The sequence below is a fragment of the Galleria mellonella genome, unplaced genomic scaffold (genome assembly GCF_026898425.1).
Source record: "Galleria mellonella isolate WM207_F2 unplaced genomic scaffold, CSIRO_AGI_GalMel_v1 utg33, whole genome shotgun sequence".
Classification (NCBI taxonomy): domain Eukaryota; kingdom Metazoa; phylum Arthropoda; class Insecta; order Lepidoptera; family Pyralidae; genus Galleria; species Galleria mellonella.
In genome coordinates, this window is record NW_026442079.1 from 13,780,032 (window position 1) to 13,807,324 (window position 27,293).

Below are 27,293 nucleotides of genomic sequence, written 5' to 3' on the forward strand. Positions count from 1 at the left end.
CGGAAAGGTACGTGGGATTGTTGGTTTTGGGAAGCGGAATAACGTAGGCTTTTTTCCAGGCAGCAGGAAACGAACCTGTTTCCAGAGAATAATTTAATATGTGAGAAAGAATCGGTGCAAGCTCATCTAAGAGAAGACGAAGCATCTGAATACAGATTTTGTCATCACCAACTGCTTTGGAAGTAATTGACAAGATTGATTTTTTAATATCACACGTAGTAATAGCTAGGAAAGAAAATGGTTTACAATTGGGTTTAGGCAAGTTTTTGAGTTCTCCAAGAGTAGTCTTTTTAATATGGTCCTCCATAATTACCGGAGGCGTCGAAAAATGACTATTCAATGCGTTGCTATCTAAATTAACTAGACACGAGTTTAAACATTTACCAATCCCTTGTGTTCTTAGGAGTTTCCAGAGTTGAGCTGGCTTAAGACTTTCAGCTGATTCATGAAAGTAGCGTCTCTTAGCATCTCTGCACATTCGATTACTTCGGTTTCGCAACCTCTTATATTTATTTAAATTTTCGATGGAGTGATTCTTTTTATACCTACGTTTAGCCTGATCACGTTTTGCCATTATATTGCGTATGTTTTGTGACAACCACGGGGCCGGTAGATGCTTCACTCTAACTTTTCGGATAGGAGCATGTTTATCGAACAGATTATTTAACGTTTGATTAAGATATGTGACTTTTTCATCAATAGTATTTAAATCATAAAGTATGAACCAATCAATCCTGCCAAAATCACTCCGTAATTTCTCCGAATCAATTTCCCTAAAATTTCGAAGCTCAAGAAATTTTACTCTCGGCTTAGGCATACGAATTTTGTAGGACAGATAGATTAGATCATGATAGGAGAAAGGTGCACAAAACTGACCGAATGTAGTAACCTTATCAGGATCTGATACAATCATGAGGTCGAGAAGTGTAGGCGCACTGTTTGGAGGCGAGTGTGTAGGTTGAAGTGGAAGGAGATGAAGATTAAGAGAGGAAGCAATAGAGCACAATCTTAAAGAACGTGAGTCATTTTTGAGTAAGCAGGTGTTAAAATCACCAAGAATAATAGTTTCATTGTATATGGGACAAAGTGATTCCAGAAGAGCCTCAAAAGACTGAAAGTAGTCCACACGAAGAGATGGACTATAATATACGCCAAGTAAGATTTTCGAATGATGGATACACAATTCCAGAAAAAGATACTCCGCTGAAGCACTATATACTGAGTCAGATTGACTAATTATTCTGTAAGGGATATTAGCACGCAAAAATATCGCAACACCACCCCCACCAGCGCCAACACGATCATTGCGTAAAAGATGATAACCTGGCAGAGAACACAAAGTTGATGAAAAAGACGGTTTAAGCCAAGATTCCGATACAAGAATTGCGTCAACCTGCTGGTCTGAAAAAGTGGAATATAAATCTGAATAATGAGCTAATACACTCTGCGCATTAATGTGAGCAATCTTTAAGAACTTTTTATGGGAGGCAAAGGCAGACTGTAGTTTATCTTTAAGTAACATATCAGGATCAGCATCATCATCACTCACTGCACTATGAAATTCATCGGAAGAACTGCTGAAAAAACTATCACTAAAGTTTAAGGACGTATTCATACTAAAATAAAATAAATTATAATAAGATAAATATTATATATATAAATATAAATTATTGGTAACAAAATATATTATAAGGACTACACTGACTCAATAATTCAAATTCACAAAGTCACAGACCCAGCTCTGCAACACTATTGGGTAGAACTGGAAAAAAAAAAAAAAAAAAAAAAAAAGAAATACAATTACAAATGTCTATCCTCTGGAATAGACGATACATGTTATAACTATTAATATTTACATAAGAAATCGTAATGGATTTATCAGAAATAGAATCATGTGGATGATATGTAAGAAGTAAATAATTGACAGAAAGAGAGAAACAAAAATAACTAAGTAAAAAAAATAGCTGTGCAAGCATTCTTAATCTATGAATAAAAATGTCTGATTTTATTTGGATGATTGACAACAGTATATGAATAACAATAATAAACACAATCCAAGCATAAGTTACTACGAATAAAACTGTGCAACCATTCATACTAACAGAATATCATAATCGAAAATTTTATATTATGCAAGTTACTTACATATATCTTTTTAATATCTAGTAATATTTTAATTTCAGACAGAGGTAATAAACATAACACACACACACACACACACGCACACTCACACGCACACACATACTGCACATACACATACTGCACATACACATGCTGCACATACACATACTGCACATATACATACATACATACATACACATGCATATATACACACACACACACACACATTAACATATAAAGTTTTTAATACTATCTAAGTATTCATTTGATCGTTGATGTTAGCAGATGGTTGCACAGATAGATCACTTAGTCTTACTTAAAAGAGAGTTAACTCTTAAACAATACATCAGTTGCTTGCTAAGTGACAGTGTTACACTGAATTGACATATGTATTTGATTAACTATAGAGATATTTTAAAAGTTTAAAATTAACAACTGTAAAATAACCTAAATGCAAACTAGGAGACAAAATATAACTTCACACTTCAAAACAAAATGTAACTACCCCTTATACATTCTCTTTTTATTTCTAAGAAAACAAGTTTATTTATTATTTTATTCTCCACCCACCCTCACCAATCCAGAATTTAATGAAGGTAAATAAAAAAGAAAAAAAAAATACTGCTCATAACTGCACACAAGGCAGGAACACTACTATAGTATAAAATTCCACAGAAACGGTATCTTACATATCCCTACGTGCAACTTGACGTCTGGTGGAGGCCAAAGCTCCCCTAGCCGACTTCATCGGGGCCGCCGCGGCTTTCGTGTTTATTTCTTTTGTTGGATACTGTGTACTTAACAGACGAAACTCACTCATTTGTTCGATCTTGCGACGCGTCTTATTAGATAATAATATTACGATTTTGCCATCAGAAGTCCAACAGTTCTTAATTCCAAAATGTGCTCTGGCTGCCTTAAATGTGTCATACCTTGATTTTGTCAAGAATTCAGACATCGTGACCTGCGTCCCCTTTAAAAGAGTCTTACTTTTCCAAACTTGACTACGGATAGCATAACTCATAAAACGCACCAATATAGGCCTTGCTTTAGTTTGCCCAAAACCAAGCCGATGAACAACAGATATATTAGTGATACAATCTGACGTCATTTTTAATTGTTCCGTGAAGACTTTTGTAACCAAAGTTTTAGCATCTTCATCTGTATTTTCGGGAATACCATGCAATAATAAGACCTTTCTTCTAGAGGACATTTCATGACGGTCCAGACTTATCAGCATAAGCTCCATTTGGTTTTTCAACATTGCAACTGATTTCCAAATAAGCTGCTTAAAATCATAGAACTCACGTGTCAAGGTTTCGAGATTTGGCTGCGAGGGTTTGGATGTTTGCTGCTCCTGAATATTTCGCTCCATTTGCTCCATCCGCGAGTTAAATAAGTCAACAATGGCCTCCATGTTAGAACTCAATTTTGCATACAGATCCATATTAATAGTATCAAGCTTTCTTCTTTTCTTTTCTTTTTGAAAGTGAGAGTATTTAGGGAATTAATAATCCAAAGTGTTACAGAGCTAGTAAATTACACAATTCCTTGTTTAAAACATAGAATAGATAAAATTAAACTATATAAATAATTAAAATATTACGGACCTAGTTAACTTTGATGTTATTCGTACGGCTACCCTCTTTTTTTTTTGTGCGTGTGTGCGTGTGTGCGTGCATGCGTGCGTACTTGAGTCAATGTGTATGTGTGCGTGTATAACACTATATAACATGTGTGCGGCAACAGTGCCGAGCGAGGGCGAGGGCGGGACGCCGTACATGGCGGTGTGGTGCCGCGTGGCCCGCGCCCGCAGCGACGGCCGGTCGCTGGCCGCGCTGTGGCCGCTGTACGTGCTGCGCTCGCAGCTGCCCCTCGACACAGACGTACGTACACACCGACAACTTATATTTTTTTATAATACAGGAGGCAAGTGAGCATGCGACTCACCTGATGGTAAGTGACTACCGCCGCCCATGATCACCAACAACACCAACGACATTGCAGGTGTGCTGCCGGCCTTTTAAAAAGGAATATACTCTTTTCTTGAAGGTTATGTTGTCGTATCGGTTCGGAAATACAGCTGTTGGAAGTTGATTCCAAAGAATGATCGTTTGGCGATGAGCTCGATTCTGTGATACCATTCCCTAAGTTTACCTCTAAAATAAAGTATACCTGCGGCTTTACCCGTACAAAACAGTACATAAAGTTACACTGAATAAGATATAAGTGGGAATAATCATATAGTTAATACATATGTATTACAATATTTGTCCACTAATGATATATGTATATTTACAATGATGATGACATAACCAGGTGATGATAGTGACGGACACTGCAGTATCGTCGACGGAGCCGCCAAACGATCAGAGCCGGCCGCCGCCCCTGATACAGACGGCGCCGGGGCGCGGTGCTAGCACGCACCTCGTCGCGCCCGGCACCACAGCAGCCAGGCACAAGCTCTCATTTCAATACAGGTATGGATAAATAAAACTTTGAAGGGGTTAAATCTTGCATCCTCGTTATCATCACCCTATAATAAACCCATCGTTTTTTTTATACAACTTAGAATGGCAAACAAGCTGACGGCCCACCTGATGGAAAGTGGTAACCGACGCCTATAGACATGAGCAGTACCATGCACATAACAGAGTATACTGTTTCGTCCATGATATCCCCCATGCGTTGCCATTCCTGAGGACTCAGGTGTTATTCCTCCGTAGCCAGTAAATTCACGCCATATCCCACCCTTCAAACCGAAACACAGCCATGCAAACACAACTTACTTTTCCCCCTGATACTCACTGGAAAGGAAGGGGTAGCCCATTCTATGACTACGCGATTAATTTTCAATTTGTTTGTGTATTGTGTATAGATTACAATGTATGTATAGTATGTATGCCTTCATGGACAGGAACATAGAGTGCCCGGTCACCCGCGAGGCGGCGCCGCTGCACTACGGCGTGACGGACACGTCTGTTTTTGACAAGCGGACACCCGTCAACAACATCGAGGAAGTCGTCGACGAGGTACTAGCCTGGTGAGTGTACCGGCCATCTTGTAATGGTTGATAGATAGATAGATAATCTATTTGCATTACTTACAGCACACACATAATAATACAAACATACACATAATACAGATATACACAGTAAAAAGAGATAAGAGAATGAAAAACAAAAAAAGCAAGAAAAAAAGCAAACCGTCTGCCAACTACTGGCAAAACTTGCTTTATAGGGAAGGCTTATGTCCAGTAGTGGGCAGTTTTTTTTTAATGGGTGATAACGGAATGGTAACCCCGCCCGCGCTATCGGTATACACCGGCGGGGCACCAGTTAAGGATGATAGGTGAGGATGAAGCAGGTCAGTTAACCCATCGTGACGAATTCAACAAGAATTGTTCACGATGGTTACCAGGGGGAACCACGTGGACGTCGACCTAATATGGTATATTGCTAGCTAGCAATGGGGCTGTCAGACTCCATCGCTAACAATCTTTTTCCCGCCAGTAGTGGGCAGTTTACAGCTGAAATAATAATGTGTATTAAAGTTTAAGAAATGATTGAACGTGGTGGGTTCCAGGTTGCGTCGCTCGGGCCGCGACGCCAAGTCCGCGTGGCCGTACTCGATAGTGGCCAAGCAGTGGCCGGGTGAGTGGCAACCGGCGCTGCTGCAGCCGCGCAGCGATGTCACCGTGAGTACCACATAGCCAAAGATATAACCTCTGTCCCATTCGTGTTTCACCGTGAAGCAGTTGTGTTTGCATGGCTGTGTTTCGGTTTGAAGCGTGGGATATGGCAGTGAATTTACTGGGTACAGAGGAATAATACCTGAGTTTTCAGGGATGGTAACGTATGGAGAGTATCATTGGCGACAGTATACTCTATTATGTCCATGGTACTGCTCATGTCTATAGGCGACGGTTACCACTTTCCATCAGGTGGGCCGTCAGCTTGTTTGCCATTCTAAGTTGTATAAAAAAAATATATTACAGAACACAAAACAATGTATATAGTATTTATTGCACTTGTAAAATAAAAACAATATAATAGTAAATGTAATATATAATGTAATTATTTATGTAAAAAAAGAAGAAGAAAGAAATAATTTAATTAAAGAGGCATGCGACTCACATAATAACACACAAAACAAGAAACAAAAACTGAACAAAAAAAGCAATAGTATACAAATAAAAAAGCGTTTTCTGCTTAAAGTGTAGATTAAAAATAATAAAAAAAAAAACACCGTAATGATAATAAATAAATAGCATTAAAAGTAGAACTCTTGAATTTAATATCAATATTAATCTAATCTATTGCTAATGTCAATTTTGTACTGCACTAATAAAACAACATATTATGTTGGCTTTCCTTTTTTTTTATACCATTCAGGTGTCAAACAAGCATATGGCCCACCTGATGGTAATTGGTTACTGTAGCCAAAACTTACGTTCTAAATTCGTAGTTACTCGTTTCGAATTCAACAGGAGTTTTTATGCATTTTATCTTTTATTTGTGTATGGAGTCGGCTAAATTGTTTTACGTCGATTAATTTAGGGTCGACGGGTTAGGACAAGCACCAACAGCACTCTAAAAGTAATAGGCGAGAAATATAACTCGCGTATAATTGGGCATTTCATTCAGATGCTGTTCTAGTCGGCTGGCTCACATCTCAGTGAACTGCTTTAATTAATTTGCTTTTCTTTTTTTACTAACATAGTTTGTAAGAAAATTGTTACTAACAAAATGGACCAAATTGTAGTTTGAGTAATAAAGTATATTATTATTATTAATTTAGGTTTTTTGTACTATTTTTTTTTTCTACTTTTTTGTACATTACATTAACTGGGCTCAAAATTAAATGCGTAATTCCTTGTATGTCTAAAGTGTTTAGGACTGGCTGGTACTTGTTACATCAAAAATTTCCTATGTCCAATTAAAAAAAAAATAAAAGAAAAATATTATTTGTATATTTTCGCTTTATATTATATTATAACAAATCATTGTGTATGTGCTTGCAAACCATTTAAATAAATCATCTTTTAATAACTAAAAACAGCGTTCACTCCGTTTATGCGTAAATTCATTTTTTACTGTACCTCATTGTATTTACCCTCAGTAAATATTAGTGTGCCTTGGATAAATAATGTTGGTGAGGGCCTAGGAGTCACCAAAGGGCCCTACACCACAAAATATTTAAACACTATTTTTTCGAATTCCTACAGGAATAAATTGCTGAAGCACTTTGTACAACAATCTTATGAAAATTTACTCTAATTGTCATAATATATATTTTTTTAATATTTTTTTTAATTCACTCATAATCGTATTTTCTGATATTGCTCACAACTTAGATTACATGTTTATTTTTGTTATTTACTTAATTTTCTTACACTGTATAACTATGTTTAAAGTGAATGCTGTGAATATCTATAATAGGTATGTGCATTAATATTGTATTATATTTAATGTTTGTTATACCTATATGTTATAATGCAATATGTTGTTGGTGTTCCTTAAATAAATAAATAAAAAATAAAAAGAGTGCGTGGTCGCCAGGTGCGGTACGAGGCTGTCCGCGCGGGCGGCGGCTGCAGCCTGCAGGCGCGGCTGTCCCCGCTGGTGCTGTTGTGCAACGCAGCGCCCACTGTGCTGACGCTGCGTGCGCACGACGCGGCGCCGCTGTGCAGGCTGGAGCCAGGCCGCGCCGTGGCGCCACCTTCCGCCCTACTACAGGTGCGGCACCACACCTCACCCAACCTAACCTAATATACCGGGGGGGGGGGGGGGGGGGATTGTTAGCAATGGAGTTCGACATTGCTAGCAATATGCCCTATTAAGTCGACCTCTACGTGGTTCCCCCTGGAAACCATCGTGGTTGTTTCTAGTTGAATTCGTCAAAATGAGCTAACTAACCTGCTTTCATCCTCATCAATCATCTATCACTGATAACACGCCAGTGTATACAGGTAGTGCAAATTGAATGATAGAATGATAGTAGGATTGCCATACTACTATCATTCATTAAAAAAAACACACCGGGGGGGAGGGGGGAAAGTGATTGTAAGTAATAAAGACTGAGAATCCCAATCTTAGCTGTATACCCAACCAAGTCGACCTCCACGAAGTTCCTCCTAAAAACTATCATGGTTAATTCCTGATGAATTCATCATGATGGACTAACTGACCTGTTTTCATTCTCATCTATCGCCCTTCACTGGTGCTCCGCCAACGTATGCCGTTAGCGCAGGCGAGGTTATCATACCATTTTCACCCATCAAAAAAGGGTTAACATGATGACAAAAATTGTTAATAATATGGTATACCAATCCCATTATTAGTAATTAGTAGAATATATATATATATATATATATATGTATATGTATGTATATCCTACTTGTACAACAATTAGTCCATTACCTTAAGGTTGTCTTGAAATGACTGCTCTCAGCAATAAGACCGCCTTACTGTACTTATACAACTGTATCGTTGCGTTTGTAAATTGTCTTGCTTATTCCCTAGATTGTATAATGCAAATAAAGTGTACTCATTCATTGAGACATTGTATTCTGTGACGGTACCTCTGTAATAAAACCAGTGGGTACCTGTACCTGTCATGTTGACGTTCGACTACAGTGTTTGTGGACTTGCACCACCAGAAGCCGTTCTTCCTGTCGGTGGAGGTGGGCCGCGAGACGTTCGTGAGCGGGCAGCTGCAGGTGTGTCCGCGCGAGCCGGGCCGCTACGCAGCGCCGCCGCCCGGGCAGCTAGCGCTCGGCCACGCCGCGCACATCGCCGTCCAGTGCAGCCACAAGGTGCCGCACTACACTGTTGTTGTTTGGAGGAAATATGCCACAACAACTAACTTCATTATTTCACATAATAATGAGAGAGTGACAGCAGAAATGAATGTGAGAAGTAAACGTCGCTGTCATGTCTGTACGTCCAGTGCGAAAGATAGAAAGAGGTGACATATCTATGTACAATTTAATTAACCTACTTGATGGAAAGGAAAGTAATGATGTTGTATTGACAAGTGGCTATGAGATGAATATTTACAATATTTATTTACAGACGCCACAATACACTACACTATAAACTATATATAGGCAGCTCATCACCAGCGTCCAATAACGAGGACTGGATACTTTAACCCTTAAAAGCCTGATTTTTTGCTCGATAAATCTCTTTCGTAATTCTCCTTTCATCCATCCTCTCCAAATGGCCAAACCAACGCAACATTCCTTTTTCGATTAGTTAGTATATTTATTTAATAAATACAATACAATATTTTATAGTACAATGTTAATAAAATATTGTCACGTAAATGATAATTACATTATTGAAATGTCAATTGTTTTATTTTTGATTTTTAAGTATTGTAATTGATTCGATCATGTATCCGTTACATTATTTTTGTCTTTATAATTTTTGGAGAGGGCAGTAATGAATAGACTGGCTGTCATTCATTCCTGCTTTAATTTTTGCCCAGGGAACACGTGTTAAACACACATATTCAAGATTAAAAATATCTTTTATTTCTGATAATAGTCGGTAAATAATCTTCCAGCTATTAATAGGATAGGATAGAATTGAAAAGGAAAAGGAACGAAAAGAATGCTTATATGTAGCATATATATTATAGATATAGCAAAGAAAGCAAGTTTAAAATGGCTACCATCTGCTCTGTGGGTCACATTCTAATAGTGAAAACAATGATAATTATTCTTAAATAAAGTGTTTGTACCGACAGGTGGCGCTACTCACGATGCACTACGAGATCAAAGAGGAAATAAACGTGCTCGGCGTCGGCTCCACGTACATGCTCCTGAACAGGCTCGACAACGACATACTGGTAACGTTGTTGATTGAATTAAACTTAAAACAAGGAATTACATAGAAGGAGTGATAAAATAAAAACTGTAAATCATACGGTTGCCTCCTTTCTTCTTATGCTAATATAATTAGTAAAAAGAGGACGAAAGATACACCATCAGTTGCTATTTTTCTCAATTCATAGCAGGCTAGTGTATAGAAAATGTTTGATATGTCAATTATTTGTCAATGACAAATTTTACATTACTAGATTATATATTAGACACGGTTTATGTAGAAAGTATGCAAGCAGGTTGTATCTGCATTTGGTAGGGTTATACGGCCGTATAACATTTTCTACACACTAGCCCGCTATGAATTGTCAATTTTATCACTCCTATGTAATTCCTTGTTCTTAGGAATTAACTCATACCTGTTTTACTAAACTAGATGGTATTTTGTGGAAGTCACTGGTTAGTTGACTAGAATTGTTTGGTACTATTATATATCTATATATATATATATATATATATATATATATATATATATATATATATATATATATATATATATATATATATATATATATATATATATATATATATATATATATATAAAGTAGCGGAATTAAATTAATATGTGCCAAAATTTATTACGTGCTTTAAAGGAAGTAAGAGAAGGAACAAAGCAATATTGTTATATACTATTTAGAAGGAAAACTCTTCCAGGTGTCAGCGATTGCAGTACCGAATGAAGTCGGCGACGACATCGTTCTATGTCCGAAAGCATTCAAAGTGGTGCCGCCTACAAAGGAAGGGAGGTCAGACTGGTTTTTTTTTTGTTGTATAAATAATCGAATTCTCAAAAAATATTTAATTGCGGTCAAATGAAATATACGGAGCCGTCCATGACATTAATGTTACCTCTCAGGAGTAATACGTTATATTTCTTTTTAAATGAAATGAAATGTGTTTATTTGCATTAAACAGTTTAAAATTATTACACGCCACGTGGTATTATTTTACAAATCCTATTATTACACATTAAATGATTATTTGAATGACAAACGTGGATTGTTCTAGTTCATCATGTAGGGACTTTTAAATGACCATGTTACTTTAATATAGTGCTCGAGTTATTGGTGTCCTCCATGAGTTACTATCCTGGAGTGCAAAGGGTTAATAAATCAACAAATTTCGCTACTTATCCACACGCGCACAGGCGCACACACACTCTCTCTCTCACACACACACACACTCACACACACACACACACACACACACACACACACACACACACACACACACACACACACACACACACACACACACACACACACACACACACACACACACACACACACGCACGCACGCACGCACACACACGCACGCACACGCAGACGCACACGCACACGCACACATACGCGCACACTCGCACACTCACATTCTATTGTAATTTTTGTTTTTGTATTTGTTACTTCTTTTTTTCATATTGTTTCACTAAAAATGTAAAACAACAACATATAGAAGAGGGCACTAACTCCTGAATTACAGGTTTTTTCATACCTACCTCGGGAGTTAGGGACTTCAAACTATATTGTAACAAAGAGTGAAATAAAGATTATTTATTATCCTTCCAGCATCCACGGCACCCCGCTCTGCCGGTTCTGGCTGCGCGGGCGCTGGCGCGGCGGTAACCCTTTAGAACTGCGCATGTATATCTGCCTGGCGCTAGGCAAGAGCGGCGAGGAAACATACCCCACCCACACACCTGTCCCCATCCGTGTAGGGGATGAACACGCGCCAGCCAGGCGAGCTATAGCTCTCATCGACGCCGACAACAGATCTGTGAGTTTACTTATTCAAGAACGAATAGGTACTTCCATATCAGCTGTTGACTGTCCGCTGCTGAACATAAATCATAAGCCTTCTCTATAAGGCTTTTGCCAGTAGTTGCCATGTTTGGCAGGCGGGTTGACAATCGCAGTTAGGTTTTGGTGGTTTTTTTTTAAGAGGAATGCTTCTCCCCGTAACCATTGAACTTCCTTAGTTGCCTCTTACGACATCTATGGGAAAGGAAAGGGTGAGCATTTCTATGTCGGGACCACACTGTGAACCCGTTCCTTGTATTCTGTAAATTGTAAAATTATTCATGCTAAATATTACAATCGTCACAAGAAACAATGAGGCAAAAAGGAATTTATACACATACGTGAAAAATAAAAAATAAAATATCAGAAGAAGTATGAAAGTAGCGGCAGTGATAGAAAAATTAAGAAGTAACCGTCTATCCTGGTATGGGCACGTGATGCGTAGAAATGAGGAGCATGTTTTAAAAAAGGCTATAAGGGCAGGGGAAGACCTAAAAAGACATGGCCGGACTGTGTGAAAGACGATATGGCCAGAATGGGAGTGAATGAAATGACTGGAAATAGAGAAGAACGGAAGAGGAAAACGTATTACGCCGACCCCAAGTAATAATTGGGATACGGGTAGGGAGATGATAACGTGAAAAATAAAAAAGAAGGGAAGGGAGGAATTGCGTCTTGTTTTATTTCTACGTCGATTTTTTTTTTTAATTAGCTTGTCATGTTTTAAATAAACATATTGTACAGGTGGCGGTGGTAGTGACCCAGCTGAAGCAAGACGGCCGGTGGCTGATATCGGTAGCGCGCGACCCGTGCCCGCAGTTCGTAGTACATAACTGCACGAGCTGCCCTCTGGCGGTAGCTCAACCCGTGCACTTCACTGATGAACCATCCACCTCATACATTAATGTATGTTTATTTTTATTAATATAATAAAGCGTAACGTTTTATTTTTCTATTTATTTATTCAATTAAATTTATTGATCTATAGAAAATATGGTACAAGAGTTAATGCTAGTAGCATTCTCTATCAGTCAGTCTTGGGGATAAACAGTGAATTATAACTAGATAAATAAATATATATATATATATATATATATATATATATATATATATATATATATATATATATATATATATATATATATATATATATATATATATATATATATATATATAAAATTATGACTAGCTACTATTGTTATGATAAATTTATAAAGTGAGCATTCACTTATTTTTGACTGAACAAGAAAATATACGAGTGGCAGACATGACTAGACCCAAGAAAAACTGTTTACTGACGAAACCCTGTGCGATCTACCAATTACATACTTATATACTCGTAGTATATATATATTTTTTTATCCAAAACTATTATTAAAATATGAAAATCATGTTTAATATTTTTCTCAAACATGCTTGGAAATGTGAGCATTATTTTGACAATCTTCTTCGAGATAAATCAAAATTGCCGTACTGGCCAGATACATGCGGGCAGCGGCCGGCAAATGTTGTATGAAAATCCATATCTGTCGTGTTTTGCGGCCAGATAAATTACTATGTAAACTCATATCTGTCTTGTAATTTAAAAATGGAATGACCGTTTACTTCGAAACATGGCTAAAAGTGACAGGTGAGAATAAAGGCAGGTCAGTTGGCCTATAGTGACCAATTAAACAAGAATTAACCACTATGGTTTCCAAGGGGAACCGTGTGAAGGTCGACTTGATATAGTTTATTGCTAGCAATGTGGCGGAGGGGGGGGGGGTTGTTAATAATGTGGGCTATCAGTCCCATTGCTAACAATATGTCGACCTTCACGTGGTCCCCCCTGGAAACCATCGTGCTGAATTCCTGGTGTGTTCATCACGATGGGCTAGTGTCTTTTCATCCTCACCTGTCACCCCTCACCGGTGCCCCGCCAGTGTATACCGTTAGCGCAGGCAGGGTAACCATTCCATTATCGTCCATTACACAGTTAGCAATGGGGCTGTTTAAATTTCATTACTAACAATCCCTTTCCCCCATTACGCGCGGGTCGCAGGCGACACCAGAATGCTCGGGTGTCCGATGGTGGTGCGTGGTGCAGCCCAACGCGGTAACCCACTACTCGAGCCCGGCGCACTGTGCCCGCTACCCGCCGCCAGCGACGCCTGCGCCCCCTACCGTGCCATTCCTCATTTTCGCCAAAGCTAAAGGTAACATAATAAGAAGTGTACTAGGTACAAATAACACTCATGCAAATGTCGACTAAAAATGCTTTAATAATATTATTATATCGATTGTTAACTGTCCATTGCTAAATATAGGCTTCCCCCTTTATAAGTTGCCACGTTTGGCAAGCGGTTTGGCAACCGCAGTTAGGTTTTGGTGATGTTTTAACCCTTTGAGTGCCGACAAGCGTCATAGTGCTCGTGAAATCAGTCGCTGTTTAGGTTGCTGTAAAAAAAATATTAAAATTGGATAATCTTTGGAGGAGATATAGTTTTTTAGGAGACAAGGGTAAATGACATCAACACGACAAAGATTTCTTGGGCATTTTTAAATAGATATGAGTAAAAATCAATGGCACTAAAAGGGTTAAGAGGGATCCTGCTGCACATTATTTGATTATTAAGGTGCTTTAGTCTCCTCTTACGACATCTACAGGAAAGGACGGGATGGCTCTTTCTTCTTTTTTTTTTTATAGCACTGAGGTGGCAAACAAGCATACGGCCCACCTGATGGTAAGTGGTTACCGTAGCCTATGAACAGCTGCAATACCAGAGGTATTACGCGTGCGTTGCCGACCCCGAAGAAACCTCTTTACCCCCCTTTTGAAGAACCCCATGCTGTAGTCTCTTGGGAAAACCTCGGCAGGGAGCTCATTCCACAACCTGAGTGTTCTTCGCCGGGATCACACGGTAATTATAACTAGGTTAAATTATTAAAAAAAAAAATTGTATAATTTTTAATATCGAATCAATAAAAAAGTAGATTGCTTGTACCGAAGAAGACCTGTACTGTTTTATTGTACAGTTATATGTACTTTCAATTTAATATAGTACTCATTATATTAACAAATATTAGAATAGAAAAATCGTTATTTTAATTTTTTTTAATACAATTTAGAATGGCAAACAAGCTAACGGCCCACCTGATGTTAAGTGGTAATCGTCGCCTATAGACATGAACAGTACCATGGACATAATCGTACTGTTTCTGTACTCTGTACTCCCCATTCGTTGCCATTCCTGAGGACTCAGGTGTTATTCCTCTGTACCCTGTAAATTCACGCCATATCCCACCCTTCAAACTGAAACACAGCCATGCAAACACAACTGCTTCATGGTTGAAACACTAATAGGACAGAGGTACCCAAGCAATCGACTTTTGTACAAAGCCTCCCTCTGGCGAGGGATCTATCTATATATAGACTATTAAAATATCTCTTAAAGTCTAACTGCTGTTGCCAATCCGCCTGCAGAGCGTGGCAACTACTTTTTTTTTTAATGGATGATGATGGAATGATGGTATACACTGGATGGTATACTATATAGGTGAAGATGAAAAGGCAGGTTAGTTAGCCCATCGTGACGAATTCAACTATAAATTAGTCACAATGGTTTCCAGGGGGGAACCGCGTGGAAGTCGACCTGGTAGGGTATATTGATAGCAATAGCTTGATAGCAAAGGGGCTAACCTCATTGTTAAAGCATTAATAATATGCTCTGAATATTCATCACTCCTGCGTATAATGAAGCGGTTTCAGCGGTAAAGCCAATGGACGACTGCTAAGTTATTAATAGACAATCATACACAACATCAACCAGTCACAAGAGCCGCTCATCACGACATCGCGAGAACGCCAATCATAACGCAGGAGAAATTTACATGAGCTTTCAGGTTTCAAACTGTAACTTACTTGCAAAAAAAAACTTCAGCGCATTACATCAAATTTATATTACATCAACGCTTCAAAATTATTTATTTTTATTTACCCTAGTTAAACCGCTTCAAATACTAGGTGTATTTATTCCTCATCATCATCATTACCCGTTCATCATCAAAACGCAAACGCACATCATTAACACTCATCATTACTAACCCTTCCCCCCCGTGGCAACTACTGGCGACACCCCAAAGGGGAGGCTTAAGATCAGTAGTGAACAGTTAGTCTGTTATGATGATGATGGTGGTGATATTACACATGGTGCTCGTGTTACTTGTACAGCAGAAGACGATGCGCCGCAGTGGTGCGCGGCGGTGGCGGCGGCGGAGGGCGAGCAGCTGGTGCAGGTGTGCGGCGGCGTCACGGTCAAGCTGCGCGTGCGCACCCACCACCACACCACGCTGCTCGAGCTGCACGACGTCGACCATGTACGGACCATAGTGCACATTGTATTGTATTGTCTTTATTTACACATACATTTTTTTTTTATGAAATAATGAATATTTATTTGCAAGAAATATGGTAACATTGGTACATAATTTAAATGGGACACATTACCCATTTAAGCATCTCGAACGAGACCCTGTCGCGCATCAAATGTGTTCCGATTTGTGATCTCGAGTACCTCTCGCCACTTATAAATATTACGTTTATATTTTTATCTGGAGCGATACCTTCTCGCCCGTTTGTATTTCATAGAGCTTAGTGTATATTTATTGTATGCTCGTTCAAATTTAATGCGTTCGCCATTTGACCTCATTTCACAGAAAAGCCCTCGCATTAAGTGGTTAAAAGATTTAATATACAATGACGGACTTATTCCATAGAGGGATCTCTTACAGACAAAATTTGAGAAGCTGAAAAAAAAACTGTAAAATGTTCAAGAGTAAAAACTGTACAGTTAAAGATAAAACTCAATAATAACTAGTTAAATTTGAACTGTATGTTCATAATAGAATAAAAAGTAACTGCATATATCTACATATGTAAATAATAATAATACATAAATAAAGAATAATAGACCTACACATATACCCATACATAGATTAGATATAAATTTTAAATATATAGTTTTTATATATTTATTTAAATAATTCATATATAAATTGTATGTCAAAAATAAAAGCAACATCTCATTAAGATGCAGTTTTTATATTGTCCATAAAAAAGCATTATAAATACAGTAGAATCTCGATTATCCGGATCAAATAAAACCGTATAATTGAAAATCCGGATAATAAATTTCGAAGTCAACACAAGCAATATGTAGTTAAATTTTACATTACGTATCATTTTTTATTATGTAAAGGATTTTACATACGTACATATTACATATATATATAAATACAAGCTATATAGGTAGTGGATTACATAATACCATTTTATCCAATTTATACTTGTGGCAATGACCTTTCACAGCAGCTAAAATATATCAATTCATAATAATTCTATCAGTAAACCCTAACTCCGCAGAGGGACATATCAGCAAGCGACATCAGAAGGAGATTACTTGGCCCGTTCATATCGCAAGACTCTGCCAACCTTACGGTAATTAGAATTCAATTACTAACTGTATCTGGCAGCTTTAGCCGCTTCATTTAGTGCCTGTAGTTGTCAGGCTTGGTAGGCGGATTGGCAACCGCGGTTAGGCTTTAGAGATGTCTTAAGAGGGACGCTGCTGTCCATCCCTCGTCCTCCCTCAGTTGCTTTTTAAGACACCCACGAGAAAGGAAGGGGTGGCTTGTTCTATCTCGGGACCACACGGCCGAATTCTGATGTACACATTTTTTTTTTATACAACTTAGAATGGCAAACAAGCTGACGGCCCACCTGATGAAAAGTGGTAACCGTCGCTTATAGACATGAGCAGTACCATGGACATATATATATCTCGTATTATACTCGTGTGACGCCGGGTCGGATTGCTAGTTGTACGTATATTTTCAGAGTAACATCGACTCCCATTCAAAATGTGGGTTGCAGAGGATAGCTGCCGAGGAGAAATGTGAGTTTTAGTATTTGATCCTGTCAGATATGCCATATTTTATTTTTGTTTACATACTTTACGTTTATTACTATTATATTTAACTTTATTACTAAGTATTAATTGGTATACACGCTACTATGCTAGCGTATTACTATACTAAAGGGTCATAACAAAGTGTAGTAGTGTGTGTGTTATATGTGTGATGTACGTATATGTGTGTAATCTATGTATGTAATTATACTCTGTTGCTGTGGTGCTGTGAGAGGGGCTATTTTATTATTATTTAATTTTAAAATTATAAAAGTGCGTGCGTGCGTGCGTGCGTGCGTGCGTGCATGCGTGCTTGCGTGTGTGTTTTGCTCAATCATGAATGAGTATACTTTATTTGCATTATACAGTATAGGGAATAAACAAGACAATTTACAAACGCAACGTTACAGTTGTATAAGTACAGTAAGGCGGTCTTATTGCTGGGAGCAATCTTTTCAAGACAACCTTAAGGTAATGGACGAATTATGTATTAATAGTGGAACGAGTTGGAAAGAAATTAGATGCACAGAAAGACCAATACGAGATCAGAACATTTTTTTTTTATATGATAAAGCTTTAGAATAAAAAAGGTATTATTATGTAATTGAAAAAAAATGCAGTGAATCGGATTTGAGGTCAAAAGTAAACCTTTTATATATTAATGACTCTTTATTCTAGTATTAAATGTATCTACTGTACTGCAACAAACACCAACCGCTAAGAAGGCAGAAGTAGACTTACAAAAGTCAACGGTGGCGATTGCCAGAATGGAAAGCGTCGCGTCCGGCAGCACTGTGCAAACGAACGAGACACTGCAGGTTGGCAAGGAATAGATTATTTTTATTTCGTAATATATCAGATAAATTGTTCAATATGATGCCCATGGCCACTTTCTACCATCGTACGGCTCGCCATCGACAGGGAGTTCATCCTCATATCCTACAGCCTCAGTGGTCGCGTACTGCGCGGTTTCACAGATGTTTGCTTCCATGAACACTCAGGTTATGGAATGAGCTCCCTGCCGAGGTTTTCCCAAGGGACTACAGCATGGGGTTCTTCAAAAGAGGGGTAAAGAGGTTTCTTCAGGGTCGGCAACGCACGCGTAATACCTCTGGTATTACAGGTGTTCATAGGCTAGGGTAACCACTTACCATCGGGAGGGCCGTATACTTGTTTGCCACCTCAGTGGTATAAAAAGAAAATGAAAATTAAATTGAACTAACGCCTCCAGTGAAACATGAAACTCCAAACAACTTTTGTGATTTTGAATATAACAGTTCAGCAGTGAGCAGTAGACGGCTGATGTGATGATGATGATGATGATGATAGCAGTCTATACAGTACCGTGGATGTTGTAAGAGTAACGTAATGGTCTAGGGATGGGTAGCAGTGTCTTAAAACGTCTCTAAAGCGTAACTGCCATAGCCAATTTGCCTGCCATGCGTGGCAACTACTGGCAAAATATCTCTTATGAAGGAGACCTATGTTCGCATTCGCTCTGATATGATAGCAGTTTATAGTTAAGGGAATTAAATATTGAAAAAATCACAATTAATTAATTAATGAAAAAAAAAATCACAACTGTGATAAATGATTTTTTGTTTCATATGTAATTTCACATGTTATTTTTAATTTGCCTAAAGATGCCTCGTTTAGAGGTGAGACACGTGTCGCGAAACGTGCTTGAACGAAATAGCAGTCGGCGATTAATAGCTAATATGGAAGGTTGTGGAATTTCTGGTAGTAATAGTGTTGGTCAATTTTCGAATGTTGGCAGTCGCACACATACTAATGGTAGCGGAATTAAACAAAATGATTCTAATCAAATAACCAGTGTTATTTTTTTTATATTCCATGTCTAACTACAGGTGCCGGACGAGCGAGTACAGAACGCTGGTACACTCGTGCCTCTTGATGGAAACGTGGATGCCATGAAGGCATTAACGTTAACCGGGATGGATGATGGAGGAGGAATCGAGTCAGGTACGATATTTTTTTTTAAGTACACTGTGAAATCAATATTGTTATCATTCTTTTAATAAAGTGTTCTACCAGTTAAACAGAAGATTTTCATCAAAAAAGTGATAAAAAAAGACTGCCATCGCCCTCCTTTGGTGACGTGAATAATTTGAGTCTATTTATTAATGGGTGATATTGAAATGGTACCCTGCTTGCGCTATCGGGATACGCTGATGGGATGATTGCCACGATGAGCTGATAACTGACCTGCTTTAATCCTCACCTATCATCCCTCACTGGTGCCCTGTCAGCGTATCCCGATAGCACAGGCGGGATTACCATTCCATTATCACCCATTAAAAAAAACGTCCCTCCCTAATATCTCCACCTTTCGCTCCTTTTCATTTAGTTTCCTGTATACATACTATTTCTATTCTTCTCCTCATTAATAATCAGTCGTATTAAACTATGACGTCACTGTCTCGTTTCATATCATGTATGTGGTAGCGATATCCTATCTATCGATAGATTCGTACGCCACTTGTCTAGAAATTACTAGTATGAATATCTTGAATTAATTTACGATTCGTGTTTCATGAATAGAAATTGAGAAATCACCACTGACAAAGAAAGGCGAGACCGATCCGAACAATTTGGGCGACACCGATTCGTCCAACACTGCGTTCACATTCAACGAGGTACCAGTTTCAGGTAAATTGGCGACGTTAAAATACCTTTAAAAGTATAAGTATGTTTGCTTGGCTGTGTTTTGGTTTGAAGGGTGGGATATGGCGTGAATTTACTGGGTACAGAGGAATAACACCTGAGTCCTCAGGAATGGCAATGCATGGGGGGTATCATGGGCGAAACACTATACTCTGTTATGTCCACGGTACTGCTCATGTCTATAGGCGACGGTTACCACTTTCCATCAGGTGGACCGTCAGTTTTTTATACAACTTAGAATGGCTAACAAAGCCATTCTAAGTTGTATAAAAAAAAATAGGCACGTCACCAAGAGAACAATCCCTGTTAGACCCAATATTAACACTAAGAGTGCCTCCCTCATCTCTCCTCGTCATTATGTGCTATAATTGTGAATGCTGTTGTATAAGACTGTGTTGTATTGTTGTGTTAGAATGGGAGAGAGGCGGCGGCGGTAGCGGCGGCGCGTGGCCGCAGATGGAGCGCGTGCGATGCGTGGTGGACGCAGTGGTGCTGGAGGTGGCAGCCGCAACTGACGCACGCCCGTTACTCGCGTTGCACGCTGACCACGCCGCGCTGCATATGCTCGCAGACCGCAAGGTAACGTGCACAGGACTGCGCGACGATAGGACAGCGCCTGAACGATCCGACCCGAAGGACCAAACCAATATATTGTTCACTAGCGAGTAGCAATCCACTCCGACTTCGCACAAGTTTTTGGAAATGAAATATAGGTCTTGCTACTTGTTAATAATGTACCGTAATTATTTAAAAATTGATTAAGTAGTTTTTTGAGTTAATCCTGTTTTAATTACAAAAAATATATAATCTTTCCTCTTTATAATATAATTTTAGATATTCTAACTACCTTCCATCTCATTATTTTAGCTAGCTAATACTTGACCATAAGATATTTCTATTAACTAATTCAAATTTTGACTCATTTCTCGACCACTATCGTGATACAGAGACGAATGAATAGTTAGATTTTTTAAATGATCAGTAATCAGTTGTTATAATTAATAGTACATTACTGCAGCGGCCAGCAACTGAGGTATTGATGGACGAACGTGCAAATGTGGACCGAGGCGTAGCCGAGGCACACATACGTGATTCCATCAATGCCTAGTTGTGGCCAAGGCTTGTATAGTACTTTTCTCAAACAATACGCGGAAATCAAAAACACAATTTTACTTTTAGCCATGTTTCGAAGTAAAAGGTCATTCCATTTTTAAATTACAGAACAGATATGAGTTTACATAGTAATTTATCTGGCCGCAAAACACGACAGATATGGATTTTCATACAACTTTTGCCGGCCGCTACCCGCATGTATCTGGCCAGTACGGCAATTTTGATTTATATCTAAGAAGATTGTCAAAATAATGCTCACATTTCCAAGCATGTTTGAGAAAATACTATTTATTCCTGATTCCTAAGAAGTATATTTTGTAAAAAGTAAATTGATAAATGATAATAAGGAGAAGTTCTCGCTCAATATAAAAATTGTTTATCCCAAACAGAGAACAAGAACAACGCTGTCCATATCGGACGTACAAATAGACAACCTACAGTACGACTCGGGACAATACGATTTCGCTGTAGTAGCGAGCACACGCGGCGAACGTTCGCCGAGCGAGCGCTGGCCTCCGCTGTGGAGCATGTTCGCCGAGCAAGAGTCGTTCGAGTCGCAGAGCGGGAACGCACGGCTCACGCTTGCCCTGCAACACGACAAGTGGACCGTCGCCAACTGCGACTACAACGGTACATAACTTGAACGATTCTAATATCTAATCTCCTTTATGCCTTCTGTAAGGTTCTTTTTAGTGTATTAAAATCATAGACTAGGGGAATAAATGGCGGGAAATGAGATCTAGCAATATATTCTATGGTTCATTCCTGGTTTATTTCATCTTTACCTATCATTATTTAATGTTACTGTATTTCACTTGAATTATTCACTTGTCATTGTATATTTTTATTTATGGTGCAATAAAGAGTTAAATATATATATATATATATATATATATATATATATATATATATATATATATATATATATATATTATTTGCATATATTTTATGATATCCTTGTTTAGAGCTAACCGAGGTGGAGATATCGCTGGGTCCGCTAGCTCTGTATGTGGAAGACGCGTACGTGAGCGCGCTGGTGTCGCTGTGGCGGTTAGCGCTACCAGCGACTGTAGTCAGCGAGGCGAGCGCTGCGTTGGCCGACGAGCGCACGCTGCAGCGTCCGCTGCGTCTGCGCACGTTACACGTGCAACCACTCGATCTCACGCTCACACTGCACACTGCGGTACGAAATCCGAAAAATTGCATTCCTAATTATTGGGTTATGTAAAATCCCTTAGAAGTTTTTATGTTTGCTTCTAGTGGGCAACAAGCTGACGGTTTAATGATGGATAATGGTGATTATAACTTGAAGAATTGACATTAATTATGCACTGGCCTGTTAGCAAATTTAAACATTTTGTGTCTAAATTGTGTTTTGATCCGAACAATCCAGTTTCCCCATTGTTTGGAGTTGAATCAAACACCTTTGGTATACATACACACACATACGCACGCACACATGCACAAGCACGCACGCATGCACGCATACACACACACACAAATACACAAATACACAAGTGCACGCACATACATACTATGCTACTAATTATTTTTTTAGTACAAGTGTTTTTGAACAATATGTAAAATCAAGCCATCCTCTTGCGCAGGTGCGTATGTACATAGCGTTGGACCAGAGCCCTCTGCGGCTGAGCGCGTTCCGCCTGCAGGACATGGTGACGTCACCGGAGCGGCTCACGCATGCGCTCACCGTGCACTACCTGTCCGCCGCCATACTCGGTGCCGGTAAGACGACTCCATAGTTACAAAGCTCCTACTAACACCCACACGAGTGTAATCCAATTGTAATCATATAATTAACAATTTCTTTTAACACTAATGATTTGTTCATTTTCCCAAAGAGGGTTGACGTCAGGCAGGCGGCCGGTCGTAAAACTATAAGCCAAATCCTTTAGTAATATGGATAAAACTATATTACGCCGACCCCAAATAATAATTGGGATAAGGATAGGAAGACGATGATTTGTTAATTTTTGCCGTTTTGGGCAATTGCCTTGCAATGAAATGATATTTATTTGCTGTGAATGTGATACATAATGGGATGGAATCAATGACGATAAGTAGCTTGCACATTGAGCCAGTTTGGCATACAACATTTTTTATATACATAATTTTGTTTGGATAAGCATGCGGCCCACCTAATGGCCACCTCTTTATCCCTTTTTGGAAGAGCCCCATGCTATAGCCTCTTGAAAAAATCTCGCCAGGATGCTTATTCCATAACTTGAGTGTTCGTGGGAGGAAACATCTTTGAAACCGCGCTAAATTATCTATATTTTTTCTGCATGTCCACTAACTTGACTTAATTGTATACTTCGGAAGAGGTCTTGATAATGCTTCTTACATTCGACAGGGTTTATCCATATGTTGGTTCCATACTAATTCTAAAACAACTGATGCCACCAAACAAATTTTAAAACAAAACTTTTTCTTCTACTAGCTTGAACTCTGGACTAGATCATGTGAAGTTAACACAGTTGGGGAAAGGGCTTTTAGTAGGTAATAATGGAATGGTAATCCCGCCTACGCTATCGGTGCTGGAGGGGCACCAGTGAGGGATTATAGGTAAGGACGAATGCAAGCCAATTTGCCTATCATAATGAACTCGACAAGAATGAAAGGCGGTGGTTTCCAAGAGGAATTGCGTGAAAGTCGACTTCACAGGGTGTATTGGAGGAGGATGGGAGAATGGATTGTTGGAAATGAGGACTACCAGTTCCATTGCTAGCAATATACTCTGTCAGGTCGAGCTTCACGTAGTCCCCTCCTGGAAACCATCGTGCTGAATTTTAGGTGTGTTCATCAAAATGGCTTAACTGTCCCACCTTTTCATTCTCACCTATTATCTCCCACTGGTGCTCCGCCAGCGTATACCTATAGCGCAAGCGGGATTACCATTCCATTATCACCTATTAAAAACTGTCAGGATGTATTGCTAGCGATGGGTTTATTAGACCCCATTACTAACAATCCCCTTCATCCATAAGTGGGATATATAGACTATAATAATAATGGGGAAAATACATTTTTCTCCACAACAGGATGGGTAGTGGGCGGACTAGAGCTGTTGGGTGCTCCCGGGGCTCTAGCAGCCAGGGTGGGTGGTGCTACAGGGGGTGTCCGGGGGGTGGCGTCCGCTGCTGCGGCCGCGCTGCTTCGTTCTCTGAGCGCGTGGGCCGGCTCCCTGGCCAGGAACTTGGACCTGCTGGCCGGTGATGAGGAGCATGCGAGACGAGCCGCCGCCGCCAGGAGGCGTCCTCCGCCCAGCTTCGTTGCCGGGCTGGCGGCCGGGATAACCAACTTCGCGATCAATATACTTGGTGAGTTGATTGTCATATAATTAGATGTGATATAGTAAGTGTTCGCTGTGTGGTCCCGGCATAGAATGGACCACCCCTTATTTTTCCGTGGATGTCGTAAGAGGCGATTAAGGGAGGGCGAGAGATAGGCAATAGTGTCTCTCTTAAAACATCACCAAAGGCGTGACTGTGACTGGCAACCCGCCTGCCAAGCGTGGCAACTACTGGCAAGACTCTCCTTATGGGGAAAGCTTATATTCAGCGGTGGATACTTAACGGCTGATATGATGAGTAAGTGTTAGTTGTCACATAGAATATTAATAATTATTTTGGTTTATCTTTATATTTGGGCATGCATATATATATATATATATATATATATATATATATATATATATATATATATATATGCATATATAATGCAATTAAATTATAACGAATGACGTGAATGTAGCTGCTGATTAGTGGGTCGTCGCAATTTGCTTCACACTTCACGTTCCTTTCAGCAACCATAGATTATGCAGTAACACTATATATAAATTAAATATAATAGATTTATAAACTCTTTTTTTCGGTTTTAATAAAAAGTAAATTTAAATTTTGCAGTTACTGAACTAATCAAAAATTTTATTACAACAAGACATTGTAAACGTCGTTATTTTTTAAACTCTAATAAAAGTGATGTTCAAATTGTCAACAGACTTCAATAATGAGAAGGTTTTGGTTTTATATTATCTCATAACTGCGTTATCTATAAACCAACTCGGAGTATTTTTTTTTTTTGTCTGAGTCGCTATACTTTCAGATTGGTCGTAAAGAAATTTTATTTAAAGCGATACAATAGTTTAATTTTTAAATCAACATAATTAATAATGCCACGATTGAAGTCTAAGTTTCTTTTTGTAAAATAAAATGTTATTCTTAAAATTTTTCATTTTTTTTTTTTTTTATACAACTTAGAATGGCAAACAAGCTGACGGCCCACCTGATGGAAAGTAGTAATTGTCGCCTATAGACATGAGCAGTACCATGGACATAACAGAGACATACTGTTTCGCCCACGATACCCCCCCCCCCCCCCCCCGCCCCTTATTTCATTTACGCAAATGAAATTACGTTAAATAATTTGTTTTTAAATCAATGAAAATAGACTTTTTTATGTCAATAAATATTGTGGATTGAAATTATGCGCTTGAATAATTGATCAAAATGGTTGGTAACAAACATTTAAGTAGTTATCAGAATGAATAGGACTAGAAATATATGTTAGAAAGAGATAAAAGAAATTATGTTAAATAATAAGTATAGTCGCAAAAATCTTAAGAAGGATGCGTGTCATGTAGGAGACCTTAAAAAATTTAACAAGTTTTAAACATCCGCATGTGAAATGCGCAGGCGCAGTGGGCGGTCTCGCCCATCACCCACTGGTGGGCGTGGCGGTGGGCGAGACGGAGAGCGGTGCTGCAGCGCTGCGGCGAGGGCTGCTCGGTGCACTTACGAAGCCGCTGAGCGCCACCGCCGACCTGGTCGCTTACGCCGGCCACGGGCTACTCACGCAGACCGGCTGGGACCCTGTACCTCAGGTAAATTGTCTTTTAGGCAATGGTAATATGGAGACCGATCCCATATCTATTTATTAGATTCTTCTGGACATTGATGGCGGAAAAAAGGTCATCGCCCATCATTTGATATTTATTTTTAAAATATATTAAAAGTATCCAATATTATTTTTTGGATAACATACTTTTAACATATTCGTTATATGACCAGGAGGCCTACCATGAAATGAAATTCCGAAGTATCGGACTCAATTTCGTGTTCTTGTTCACACCTAAATCAGGCCAGTAAGTGGAGCTTAACATTTCGTTCGTCATAAATCCTACCATAATATTTTTAATATTTTTAAACGGTAAGTATTATGTAAATAGTTTTACTAACACAATTATAATGAAATATAATATACTTACGTAATAAAAAAAAGTTAAAAGTGAGTTTATTTGTTTGTTACTTCTTAGAATCTAAATCGAATAAGATCGATTTAGTAATGAGGAGGTCCTGCTTAGGGTTAAGGAAAAGAGACAAATTATAAGAACTATTGAGGACAGAAGGGAAAAAATGTTGGGACACTTGATACGACACGACGAACTTATGAACATTATAATAGAAGGTAAGATAGAAGGAAGGAGAGGAAGAGGGAGACCGAGACATAGTTACATCAGGCAGATCAAGAAAGGAGTTGGTGTCGTGTCGTATCAAGAGGTGAAGAGACTCGCTGAAAATAGTGGTGAGTGGCAAGAGCTCCACCGACAAGAGCGCAGCTCTTAAATAGGATAGATAGATAGAGTCTAAATAAGGTAACCAGGGGGAAAAGGGATTATTAATAATGGATATTATTATTACATCACTATCGGCCCGTCCCGGCGTC

General features: G+C 38.9%; 1 protein-coding gene across 13 annotated transcripts in view; it reads left to right on the forward strand.

Annotated features, from left to right (window-relative positions):
- Positions 1-27,293, forward strand: part of LOC113516347 (intermembrane lipid transfer protein VPS13B) — a 124,474-nt gene that overhangs the window by 68,234 nt on the left and 28,947 nt on the right. For 10 of the 13 annotated variants that reach the window (XM_052896604.1, XM_052896608.1, XM_052896605.1 and 7 more), the window contains exons 60-82: positions 3,871-4,007; positions 4,441-4,601; positions 5,039-5,164; positions 5,707-5,818; positions 7,683-7,859; positions 8,783-8,938; positions 9,877-9,978; positions 10,667-10,758; positions 11,578-11,785; positions 12,553-12,714; positions 13,850-14,003; positions 16,019-16,164; positions 17,210-17,284; positions 17,684-17,741; positions 18,432-18,571; positions 19,622-19,736; positions 20,316-20,423; positions 20,851-21,017; positions 21,941-22,181; positions 22,517-22,734; positions 23,159-23,294; positions 24,611-24,889; positions 26,264-26,451. In XM_052896604.1, the coding sequence (XP_052752564.1) occupies positions 3,871-4,007; positions 4,441-4,601; positions 5,039-5,164; positions 5,707-5,818; positions 7,683-7,859; positions 8,783-8,938; positions 9,877-9,978; positions 10,667-10,758; positions 11,578-11,785; positions 12,553-12,714; positions 13,850-14,003; positions 16,019-16,164; positions 17,210-17,284; positions 17,684-17,741; positions 18,432-18,571; positions 19,622-19,736; positions 20,316-20,423; positions 20,851-21,017; positions 21,941-22,181; positions 22,517-22,734; positions 23,159-23,294; positions 24,611-24,889; positions 26,264-26,451 (3,458 nt within the window). The remainder of the gene's footprint in view (positions 1-3,870; positions 4,008-4,440; positions 4,602-5,038; positions 5,165-5,706; positions 5,819-7,682; positions 7,860-8,782; positions 8,939-9,876; positions 9,979-10,666; positions 10,759-11,577; positions 11,786-12,552; positions 12,715-13,849; positions 14,004-16,018; positions 16,165-17,209; positions 17,285-17,683; positions 17,742-18,431; positions 18,572-19,621; positions 19,737-20,315; positions 20,424-20,850; positions 21,018-21,940; positions 22,182-22,516; positions 22,735-23,158; positions 23,295-24,610; positions 24,890-26,263; positions 26,452-27,293) is intronic. The other 3 variants (XM_052896609.1, XM_052896613.1, XM_052896612.1) reach the window with 2 other exon arrangements.